This window comes from Chanodichthys erythropterus, chromosome 11 (assembly GCF_024489055.1).
Source record: "Chanodichthys erythropterus isolate Z2021 chromosome 11, ASM2448905v1, whole genome shotgun sequence".
Classification (NCBI taxonomy): domain Eukaryota; kingdom Metazoa; phylum Chordata; class Actinopteri; order Cypriniformes; family Xenocyprididae; genus Chanodichthys; species Chanodichthys erythropterus.
This window is the reverse complement of record NC_090231.1, coordinates 25,141,572-25,154,877: the sequence shown is the minus strand read 5'-3', so window position 1 is coordinate 25,154,877 and position 13,306 is coordinate 25,141,572. Positions and strand designations below refer to the sequence as shown.

The 13,306-nt window shown below is 38.4% G+C and overlaps 1 protein-coding gene across 1 annotated transcript in view; it reads right to left on the bottom strand.

Moving 5' to 3' along the window:
- Positions 1–13,306, bottom strand: part of itfg1 (integrin alpha FG-GAP repeat containing 1) — a 159,928-nt gene that overhangs the window by 34,811 nt on the left and 111,811 nt on the right. Inside the window, exon 14 of the mRNA XM_067402090.1 lies at positions 6,231–6,309. Within this exon, the coding sequence (XP_067258191.1) occupies positions 6,231–6,309 (79 nt within the window). The remainder of the gene's footprint in view (positions 1–6,230; positions 6,310–13,306) is intronic.

Genomic DNA, 13,306 nt, shown 5'->3' with positions numbered 1-13,306 from the left:
TAATTTCACAAGTAACATCATCAGGTTTATGGCAAAGAATTCAGTGACTGAATGATTTTCTGAAGTGTAAGAGGACACATGACCTTACTGTGATCATATGCTTAGCTGTCATGGTGTTTACAAAATTGCTATGGTGTCAGTTCTGTGATCTTTAAAAGTTAAATCTTTTGGTGTAGTGTGTCAGTAGGAAATATTAGTTTACATTTCCAAACATTCCTTTTGCCATTAATTGTAATAATCCAGTGATATTTTTGTACGCACAAGGAGTCTGACAACAGCCGGTGCTCCACACAGTGATCTGATCTCAGCATCGTTGAATCCATCTGGGATTACATGAGGAATAGAAAAAACTGTGGCACATACTTGAAGAAACCTACCAAAAGGAATGTTTGGAAATATAAACTGATATTTCCTACTGACACACTATAGCAAAAGATATAAAGAACTGGCTTTGCTGCCTTTTTAAAGGCATGTTGACATCCACCCTGAACACGGTTCAAAAATTAAGAAAGGGAAAGTGTCCTCCAGCAATGTGCAAAAAGTAGATATAAAGGAGGATAGATAGATAGATAGATAGATAGATAGATAGATAGATAGATAGATAGATAGATAGATAGATAGATAGATAGATAGATAGATAGATAGATAGATAGATAGATAGATAGATAGATAGATAGATACAGGCATGAAAACGGGTCAGGGGTGGAAAAGGTGAGAAGGATATTACCCCTCTAGGGGGGTCCGGGCGCATGCTCCCCTGGAAGAAAAATTTAAATATTCCACATTTTAAAGCATCAATCTGATGCATTTTGAGATGCTTTTTTGCCAACCTGGGGAGAGCTGGAGAAACTTAACTTCAGCCATGAGTCAAAAATCATCATGGCCTCCTTACTAAGTATTATGCAAGCCATTTCATGCCAGCCTGTCACTGGGTCTAACATTTACAGTATATTTGGGGAAGAACCTAGCGCTATGATTGGTCGAACTCTTCTTCTTTTGCTGTTGCTTGATTTGTGGACGTGCACAGAGGCGTCACCAAGTTTTTGCATAGTTTAGAGTGACAAATCGTACCAGCATACTTTGAAATCAAAATGCGTATCCGCTACGTAAATTGCGTACAGGTTGGCAGGTCTGCTTATTGATACGGTGGACCACTTACCTTCTGCCTTGTCAGTCCCCTCACCTCAAAATCTAACTCCTCAAAAACAGTAGCATTAGCTAATAATTTTCCACCGGAGCTTTAGCTAGCTGGCTAACGTTGTGTTCTCTCCTGCTGTGTTCAGTGACTCAGTTCATCAAGCTGTAGCTAACGTTAGCTAAGTCTATGTCAACAGAGTTCCTGGGTAACTTATATACCAGAAAATATTAAAATTATTGAAACCATTCAGGGCTCAATGCTAAGGATTTTTTCTGCTGGCCCAGTTGGGCCAGTGGTTCAAATTTTTATTTGACCCGCCGAAATTTTCCAGGCCCCACAACAAAAAAATTAATAAAAGTAAAAGACAAGAAAATGGGCCTATAAAATAAGCATAGTTATTGTTTTCATTGTTTTTGATAAATTTAACCTCAATACATAATGTTATGACACCAAAAGCAACTAGATTTATTTTAAATATTAGACAAATAAACAGTAAGTAGTAAAATAGTAACAAATAATCAAATTACGAGTAATAGCACAAATAAATACAACAGAACAAACATATAAATTAAATGGTGCCTTTCAAGTTTTTTATGTAGGTTTAAACATAAGATTTTCAGGAACATAAATTGTAATTAATGTATAAAGTTAGAATAGATAACTTTATTAAAGTTAATCAAAAGCAGTTACAGATGCATAAAACATGTTTTTAATGTTCAAAATATAAAACGTTAAATACTGTTATTTGAAATTTTTAAAAATGAAGACACTTTAAATGTGAAATTTAACCTGCCAGTAGGTGGCAGCGAATCACTGTTAATGAGCGAATCATTGAGATTCAACCGATTCATTCAAGCAGCTGAGTCATTCAGGAAGTGTTGCTCAGAGACACAAAACAATTCTGTGGACTTTGGAACTATTTTCGTTGGCGAAATACAGCGAAACAGACGATTTGGTGTCTAAAATGTAAGTCACTTGATATTAAGTTCTTGTTCATTAAACTGTATGCTGAATAAATCCAATATCACATTTGTATTCATGCTAATATTTGGAGAAAAACGGAGCTCTTTGTGTAATATTGATTAACTTTATTAAATTATATATGAAATATATACAGGGGCATTTTTGCCCCTTATCTTGAATTTTGGGGGCATTTTAATAGACTAAATCACGCAGTGAAAGCGTACACTTTAATGTTAAGCACACACTCTAAATTTAGGTAACAATAACTATGCTGTGTCTAGTAACGTTAGACTGTTTTTGTAAAGTGAGGGACATACTCGATAATTTCAGATTATTAAATCAACAATTAGCCTACGATATTATAGACTATATATAACGCACACCCTACGGCACTGGCCCGATCGGGCAAGTGACCGGTGCGTCTACTGTCCCGAGCGTCGTTCACACTGGCCCCGGGCCATCGGGCAGTCCTGTCGAGCCCTGCTATCACTCACCAAATACAGTCAGGTAAATCGCCGAGGCCAGGCGTGCTTTCAGCTTCTGATGGTGGTCTGCACTGGTGATGCAAGGCCCTCTGCGTTAATATTTCCATGCACTCGCGCGCCCTTCTGGCACGCGCATCTGTTCACAGTTCACTGAATATGAACACCCCCCCCCCCTTTCAAATTTTTTTTCTCATCGAATCTACACGATTCACGTAGGTCACCTATTTTGGTTTCAAAACGGCGAATTTCGCCGAAAGGTGGGGGATTTTCATGCCTGAGATAGATAGATAGATAGATAGATAGATAGATAGATAGATAGATAGACAGACAGAACAACACATAAAATTACAGAATGACAAACAGACAGACAGACAAAACGACAGACAAAACTAAATACAGAATGCACAATACATAGATAGACAGACAGACAGAATGGACGGACAGACAGAGTGATAGACAAACATCCAGACAGACAGAATGGCAGACAGATAGATATATAGACCTATAGACAAACATACAGACAGATAGATAGACAGACAGACTCTATGGCTGCATTTACACTGCAAGTCTTAATGCACAGATCTGATCTTTTTGATCATATCCAATTTTTTTGGCCAGAGTGTTTACATTCACTTTAGATGCGACTGGTATCTGATATCTGTTTACATTACTTCCTGCCCCAAAATGATTGTCATTGATAGATTTACATGCACATAGCAGACCCCCGGGTTTTGATTGGCTGTGCAATCAAAATTATTTATATATTTCATGTCGGGTGGTCTGGATTACCTGAATGGATAAGTTAACAGCTGTCAGTGTCATGGATGTATTGCATCGCAAATTCTAACTGAACGGATATAGTCTGGAAAATAAAGGTAATTTGTGTTTGATATTTTATCTACAGATATCAGTTTTAGAATTCCATTTGTTTTAATGAATTTGAGTGAGCTAGGGAGAGAGATTGCATGCGCGCGAGAGAGAGAGCTACAGTGAAGCTTTTGGCTTATAAGAAAAACAACACAGCAGTCTCTTTTAAATTAACTGGGCAAAGGTTGAAATTCATCTGCTGAATGTATGTGTGTGTGCGCAATTTCTTTCTAAAAAAATAGATAAGGTTAGACATATAAAGTTCCCACCTCAATATTAAAGCTGTGAATTTCTAGTGCAAGTGCATACAGGCACGTCTGCTTCATAATACAACATTAAAGCTACCTTTAGTAAGCAAATGTACCACCCTCGCCGTGTGGTGGCTTGGAATTCCAATGGGAATCGGATATGCGTGTTTAGATGTAGATTGCATGTCCAGAGATCGGATATAAATCAGATTTAAAACCACATTTGGAAGTGGCTCAGATCAGATGCGAAAAAAATCAGATCTTGTGTGGATTTTTGTGTTTACACGTGTGCAACTAATTCCGATCTGTGTCAAATGTGAGCAAAAGATCGGATTTTTTGTGCCAGTGTAAACACAGCCTATATGATTATATCTCTATATCATTAGATGACGATTTGACTCTCCTGGCAAATTCCTGATAGACAAACAGCCCTGAAACACATTAGCCCCCGACCTCAACATCAAAACAAGCCTGGCACACAGCAGGTGAAGCCAGAGATTAATTTTGAATTTCATACTCAGACTATTAAGAAGCAAAAGCAACAAAACATCTCTGCTCATTTGTATTCTGCTTCAGCAAGTGTACAAAAAGACAAATCAAGAACATTATTACTGTGACATTTACATTATAGACCAGTATGTTGGAATAGACAATTTAATCCTGAGACAGTTTTTTTTCTCAATACACAACATTGAAAATAAACATTATAAATGCTCTATCTGCTTATAAAGGTGTCTTTTATCCCTCATGAATATCTCCTCACAGTAAAGAGGAAAGAACAAAGATAAAGAGGGCAATGAGAGAGAGTTGAGATATTTAAGATAACAGAAATTCTTGTGGTGTTCTGGCTAGTGAAGGATTACTCAATAAAAGAGGAAAGAAGGGCTTTAATTTCATTGGACAGAACTCAAAGGCAAGTTCAGAAACTCTGGTCCGGCCCTTAAAAGCAGAACATAATTTCATTTTTTAAAAAAGTTATGTTTTGTCTACAAGCGTGGAGCACCAAAGTTCCCTAAAATCCATTATTTCCAGATATCTGGAAACAATTTTTGTCCTTTTAGCTATTTAGTCATTTATCTTTGAAATAGCTCTGTCACATCCAGCTTTCTGTTTTGCTGAGGATCTTCAGCACAGTCCACACACACACACACACACACACACACACACACACACACACACACACACACACACACACACACACACACACACACACACACACACACACACACACACACACACACACACACACACACACACACACACACACACACACACACACACACACACACACACACACACACACACACACACACGTTTGTTTTTGTGAATTGTGGGGACTTTCCATAGACTTCAATGCATTTTACACTGAACAAACTGTACATTCTATCCCCCTACCCTGAACCTAACCCTCACAGGAAACTGTGCAAACTTTTACTTTTTCACAAAAACTCATTCTATATGATTTATAAACCCATTTACATTGTGGGGACCGCTGGCTGGTCCCCACGATGTAGGTGAACTCAGGTTTATATTACATCATGGGGACATTTGGTCCCCACAATGTAATATAAACAAAAGCACACACACACACACACACACACACACACACACACACACACACACACACACACACACACACACACACACACACACACACACACACACACACACACACAGGGACAGACATACAGACAACGGGACCGCACAGAAGATGCACACATGCACATAACCTCAACATAAGAGAAACATTCATTCTGTTTATGTAATGCCTCCACTGAGAGCTCAAGGTCAGTGATGTATTTCAAAACAGACTTCAGAAAAACAGTCATTGACACCAAAGTGATGTGAGTTCTATCTATGATGTGAGGAATTTAATCTTATCTGCTCTTAGAAAGGTGAAATGAGGTCATTCGTTGCCCCATCTCTGATCTTGAACTTGGTCAATCAGATATCCTTGAGGACCAAAACGTACGACACACAACATACGAGACACTCATATATAAAATACTAATCAATCAAGAAGCAAGACAACTCAACCGTCATATTGATGTGTGCTTTGTGGCAGAATCTCTAGTTTTGCTCTAGTCTAGTTTACTTTGATGTTTGGTTCAATTTTCTTGTATACAATGGACTTATAACAACAAAAATTGGTATATCATCAATGGAACGAAATATATATATATAAAATTACGCACACATACTTTCTTACAAACAAATGTAATATATTAAAAAGGGCAGTTTTCCAAAGCAAAAATATGCACCCTTCACACAATGTACCATGTCAGAACAGATTTTTGAAATCAACACCAGAATAAAGCGTGGACAAAAAAAGCTTTTCATTGATTTATTCAAAATCATCCTAGTCTAGTTTAGTCTGATCCCTCAAAAGTTATTGGACTAGTCAAGATGGATGACTGCAGTGTGTTGAGGTTGACTTATCTTACCTCACTAAAGCAGATGTGCTGGGCAAAGAGATATGTGTGATGCCTTTCCCATCTAGTGTTAATCTTTTGTGAGCCGTGTACTCACCAGACGCGTTCTTTAGATAACCGTTCGAGTCCACTGATGTGTACATGACATACGGGCCAGGCTGATTCACACCGAAGGGCTGTGGGATGGATAGAAGTGATTAACAATAAATACAAAACACATACAAACAATTTGCAAATTGAATTATAACCATACAACTAAGAAGCAAATATCAACTTATCTCTAAAGGTGCAGTAACATTAGAAAAAAATTCTATAAAATTGTGCAGGCAGAACCAGTTCATTGTCTGCTGTCAATAGTAAAATTAAAAATAATAAAATTATATATATATATATATATATATATATATATATATATACTGTTGATTAAACTCCTAAATTTGGTATGGACTTGACGGTTGGACTTTGTCCAGCATGCACAAGGCAATGGTGACACCAGAATAAAAATATTCATGATTCTGAAAATACAAAATTACATATATACTTGCACTCTGTCACAGATGACATATAATGCACGTCTTTTTCTACTCATAAAATCTGACATTTGGCATAATCATGACCCACATATATTCCCCCACTGCATGAATATACATTATATTCAACATTAAATATAGTAGTTTAATGTAGTACTGTTACTGAAACTCTGTAAACTTTCATTATTTCTAATGCAGTACACTTTCAACACAGCCATTCATTGTATCTCTTTTACACAGACAAGCTGGGTGCACAGACTCTCCCTGTGCTTACTATGTCCCTCCTCTCTTTCAATTAATGCACTGACATGATAAGAATAAATCATCTAAGACTCTTTGAATCATCATACTACCAAAACTAAAAATGTGATATGGCGAGTAAAATTATGCTTTTACTTTGAAGAGTGCCGCTTTAAATACTGTTTGCACTTTCACTTTGAGGAGTGCTGCTGCTTCAGCGCGTATGTGTATGTGATCAATAACAGTTTTAATCGCAAAGCGTGTCAAAATGCCTATTCCCAAACTTTATTAGTTCATCCAAAAATTAAAACCCTCATGTCATTTTTGTGTGTTACACACACACATACATTTAAACGTCTGTGTTTACTACAGTATGTGCATTGTAAATCTGTTCATCATATAAAGCCATTGGGCCCTATTTTAACGAGGCACATTAGAGCTATTCTGATGATATTGATGATAATTAGGATGACCCTGACTGCTTGTTTGCAAGTGTGTTTTTTTTCCAGATTTGAAAGGTCACCACAGGTTTCACAGGCCCAGCTCAATCCTCCTACAAATACTGAGACACATGAGAGATGTCTATCAACAGCCAGCAGTAACGCGTGGCCAGCACTGGCTCAGTGCCGGGGAGATGGGGCAGACCTGCTACATGCCAGCTTCTCAATTATGGATACTTTTCTCTGTGCAGACAATAACCCTGGGAACTAAAAATGAACAGCATGCCAGGAACAAGTGGGCATACATTTTTAAACAGATGTATTTGTGAGGCATGATTATGGGTGGGGAGGGGTGAAATGATTCCCTAGTTGTAAATTATGTTCCACTGTAGCTGATGAATCCAGCCAATGGACAACGCTGACAGGAAATGAGACAATCCTGGAGCAGAAGCTCTCCGTCACCCAGTGCCAAACTGACATAAATGGGGGAAAGAATGACCTGGCAGCATCAGAAACAGATGAAAAACATTCAGTCAAAGACAACAGTGAGGGCAAAGTACACAGCCAAAGAATCTGATGTCAGTGAGACCTGAAGTTCTTCTTTTTACCTGAAAACCTACTCTATCGCCAACATCCAAGTTCAAGTTTTTTATGCCATAGGTAAATTTGGCCTGCAAATTATGAAAATCATTTATTCTCACTGTGTACACTACTGTTCAAAAGTTTTTGTTTTTTTTTTGGAAAGATGTCTCTTATGCTCACCAGGGCTTCATGTGTTTTAAAATGTAATTTATTCTGGTGATGCAAAGCTGAATTTTCAGTAGCCATTACTCCAGTCTTCAGTGTCACATGATCCATCAGAAATCATTCTAATATGCTGACTGAAATGATGAACATTCCTTATTATTATTATAATGTTGAAAGCAGTTTTTCTGCTTAAAGGGATAGTTCACCCAAAAATTCTGTCCTCATTTACTCACCCTCAAGTTGCTCCAAACATGTATTAATTTCTTTCTTCTAAACACAAAAGAAGATATTTAGACGAATATGGGTAACCAAACAGTTGATGGGCCCCTATTAACTGCCATAATATGGGAAAAAAATACTATTGTAGTATTGTTAAAATACTGTTACCCATATTCTTCTAAATATCTTCTTTTGTGTTCAGCAGAATAAAGAAGTTCATACAGATTTGGAACAACTTGAGTAAATTAGGACAATTTTCATTTAATATTAATATTTTTGTAGAAACTGTGATACATTTTTTCCCAGGATTTTTGTTTTGATCGGGAGATTCTGTGCTCTTTTGGAAGATGCCTAACATTGCCCCTGAAGGGAGATAATCAAAATTCCCTTGCCTCTTCACTATCCTTTTTGAATGATTGACATGAGTGATTATAATAAGAGGGATAATCAATAATCAATATGTAACCTCTTTTAATTAAATTAATTGAGTGATTTATTTCATATACAACCATAGAATGATTATGTGGCTGTTGAAATGTCCTTTTCAGAAGATCTGCTGATCTGTGTCTTTGTCTGATCATTTTGGAGACACTCTCACCATGTGTCCAGCCACAGATCCATATTTCTCTAACACCATGGACAGCTATGTCACAAAGGTCACCCTAGTAGCTGGACTACGTGACTGTTTCTCATTTCACAGTGTTATCCTGTCTCTATGTAGTTCTTTAAAGAATAAAGATAAATATTATACGTAATTCTCCACAGAACTAGAACATGTTATCTTAAGTTTTGAGAAACCTTCCTGTTTATAGTTGGAGCCTGGGCAGACTTCAACCTTGAAGAAGCTGTGAAGCTGTGTATCTGCGTATGTGTGCTAATATTCTGTGCAGGTCCTAACAATTGACAGTTCGGCTGGAGACTGAGAGACGCCACCTCATGAACCCAAAAGGACATCCAGTCCCTAAATCCAGGGTCCCCTCGTCAGCATCCTAATGCATGGAGATACGCTTCTTACTATCTGTCCATGTGTGGAAGATTTCTAATCTTGTCTAACTTCTCTTAGCCAAACAGAATCATTTTTACCTTAGTAATGACGTAGTTAGTAGACTCTGTTAGAGTATAATTGGTGTGGAAATGTGAATGTATGCAGAGTGGCCTACGAACTCCTTGTGAGACCTGAAGCTGGCTTCTGCTGATGAAACTGCAAACTATTCTTCAGTAAAATTTCTTCAATTGATTTGCATCTCTGACTCCTGTTCTTTCATTCGACATATCTGGTCAAGGGTCCTAAAACTGTTAATCCCCAACACCCCCTACCATATAACAGCGAAAACACGGAAAGACGGAACATTCTGTCAATGGCTGGAAAGCGTTGTCTCATTAATTATGGAAAATTCCATCAATGGTGGGAAAAGAGTTAATAAAAGGATCTTCTGAAAAACTTAATGACACCAAACTTTTGAATTGTAGTGTATCTCACAATGTGACTGTATATCTTGTATTTGCAACATTTTCTTGTAATTGCAAATTTACTCTACTTTTATATTTAAACCTTACAACGCTTAAAGCTTACAATGCACCTACTATTATCAAGATTTTATTCCTGGGGAACTGAAGAAGCAAGGCATAATCACACAGGAAGACAACATTAAACCCAGACATGAATGCCAAACAATGTCTGTAAATTCAGAAGCCATTTACAAAGCAAAATATCTCCATTAAACTCTTCAGACTGGCTGAAGCATAGTAAACAGCTGGATAGCCTTGGGCTGTAACAACCATACAAGGACAGGTGGACAACCCATGATCTCACTGATGAAACAACCAGACAGCAAGAGACATAAGTTGAGACTGAGCAAGCCAGAAAACACAGAGAAACAATGTAAACGAGGGAAGATAAAGCATCAGAGAAACAAAGTGATGCCTAAGACAGCAAAGAGTCAAGAGGCAGCTAAAAGGAGATAAATGAATACGTCACAAGAACTAGATGGGGAATAAAACACTTCTCAGTGAGTGACTGCAACTGTGGGCCGAATATTTCAAAAAGATTTTAAACAAAGAACCCCTAAGGCATTCTTTTTTTGAAAGCAACATACAAAAATATTTCATTGTATTTTCTCACCATTATTTCTATGTATCATTTTAAGTCATACAATACTGTCGTGCATCTGTTTCACTAAAGAGTCATTAAAAGAATCAAACTCAAGACTCATCAGATTGGCTCATGGTTATCAACTATTGCAATATACTGGTTACAGTGAAGGATATTAGTTGGTTCTATGGACTGCTGTGTAGGGAACAGCCCATTCCAGGGCCCAGTTTTATGGCAGGGCCCCTCTGATACTGCAACGGTGGAGAAAGGTTTGCTACATTTCGACTGGATCAAATGTCCAACACCATCAGATAAGGATGCTAGGACAACCGACAGACATCTCAATCACAGGAAGGATAAGATTTCTCATTGGTCCACAGGCAGTGTCTGACGGCCGGGTGTTCTCTGATCGACTCGGTATAAAGGCCTGTACACCCCGGGACGAATATCGCGCGCGATTATTGCCAACGTTTAATGCCTCGTGACTAAACAAAGGGCGTCAATGTGAGTGTGCACATCGACGCGAAAAACGTGAGACGTAAAAGCGCAATTTTTTAAAAAAAGCCTCAGGTTCGTTTTTTTGGTTTGACGCGCCGCGTTAAAAACTGGCTGACCAATGAGAGTGGCGCTTTTGTTCACGTGCAAGGAGCTGCTGAAGTTACAGTAAAACAGGACTTGGTGGTGCTCAAGCACAAAACGGTTTGCCGAGCACACACTGATACCTAGACAACGAAGAGAAAGTAAGTAGTCTAAGAAAGTTCGTAGGCCGTTTATCAGTATACCATGTAAATGAATGTGGCCGACGCCCTGACTACTGAACTAGGGAGCTCATTGAGACGCACGCTATGGGTGCTCTGCCACTTCTTGGCCACACCAATAGATATGTATTATTTCTGTATTTTTACTGTTTGTTTTTTTCTTTTCCATTCAAGAAATATAGTTGAGAATGTGGAGGGGGTGGGCGATTTCGCCCCTGCTCTCGTGGAGGTCTGAGCATGCCACTGGTCAACATGTTTCAGATTGTTAAGGACCTTATGCATCTACTTCATGGCTTCATCTGCGTGATTTTAGCACCCTTTTTGGTGCCTTTGGAAATCAGCATCCCACAGAGTTTTGTGTTCAAGGCTCTTGAAACAGATTACAGCTCCTTTCCCCACTGCAATGTCAACCAGTGGAAGATGTCACCATCATCTGACTGCTCACTTGACCACGTGGGACATAAATATCACTTTACAAAACCTCTTTTCAGAGACCTTGGCATTGTTGTATATTATCAGTATTTGATTTTTCTTATTTACATTAGAGGTAATATAACTGAAGCTAGTTAATAACAAATAATCTTTAATTTATTTGATGCATAATAAGGTTCTTCACCTTATTAGTTACAACAATTGATCTTTCTATAAGATAACGTAACTCAGTCATAGCCACACCCAATTCAATCACTTGAACTTTATCCATCTTATGCACTACATTCCTTTATCATTCATGGTGTTCATTTAGTAGTTGTGGCCTAATGGTTGGAAAGTCAGACTTGTAACCAAAAGGTTGCAGGTTCGAGTCTCATTACCGGCAGGAAATATAGGAGGGGGGAATGAACAGTGCTCTCTTCCACTCTCATTACCCACAACTGAGGTGCCCTTGAGCAAGGCACCTAACCCCCAATCACTCCCCGGGAGCCGCAGCAAAAATGGCTGACCACTGCTCCGGGTGTGTGTTCACAGTGTGTGTTTAATATGAACTATTCACTTGATCCAAAGAATCATGTTCTTGTTCATGTTTATTTCATATGGAGCCTTTGATTCATAACCTGGTGCATTTTCTCTCTTTGTTCGGGTTCACATTACCAGCTCAATTATATGCTAACAATAAAATCTACAACATGCATTTAGAAAATAGATGAACAGTGCCGACTGTAACCTACAGTATTTGATTTACACTGGCTGTAACCAGGCAGGAGTGTTTAGTATGCAACACTGCAAAAATAGGACAAATGCAAAAATTCTATGACTCAATCTGAACTATACGCTTGTACAACTAACGTCCCTGTTTCAGCATCTGAATATTAATTCAGCGTGGGACTGTATAACACGTATGTCAGAGGTCTAGTCGGAGCGAGACAGGAGTGCGGCCCATCTTAAAGAGCATTTATTTAATCATAGAGCCCTCTGCTATCCACTGGCCTCAGGGCAAACTGTCTGCACTCGCACATCACCGAGTTAGAGAACACATGAGATGTCATCTGTGTGTCTGTGTGTGTTTGTGCATGTCTGAAGTAGAGGATGAACGGCTGGGCAGAAAATGTATTATCTCTTTGTTACGAAGGATGACAGTTAACGAATAGAGGTCTCTCTGTGTGTATGTGTGTCACTCATGTATTAACAGAGTAACGAATTGCTTTGGGACCCTGCCAAGTGCTTCTCCAAAACGCACACACCTCAGAGTAACATCTTTTCCTGTCTAATAAACTCTATAGCTGTGTCTGAAATTGCTCCACATTGTATAAATTGTGTGTAATTTACTTCTCTATATATGCTCACTCTTTTATACCCATAGTGCACTCTGATGTATAGCGTACAATTGAAAAACACGCCAAAGGTTATTTCTATTCACTCCTTACCCACTATCTGCATTGTATGGCATTCAGTATATAATGGGAACAGTGATTGAGTGAAAAAGTAAGTGATTTCAGATGCAGCTAAAACAGATCTGGATGAAGGTTGAATTGATAGAGGAGAGAAGGCCAGAAAGATGAATATGTGAATATGAAACGAAATAAGGTACAGAAGTGCTCACAGACAAATGGAGAGATTGTAGGAGAGAGAGAGAGAGAGAGAGAGAGAGAGAGAGAGAGAGAGAGAGAGAGAGAGAAAACAAGAGTAAGAACATAAAAGCCTGTCTTCTC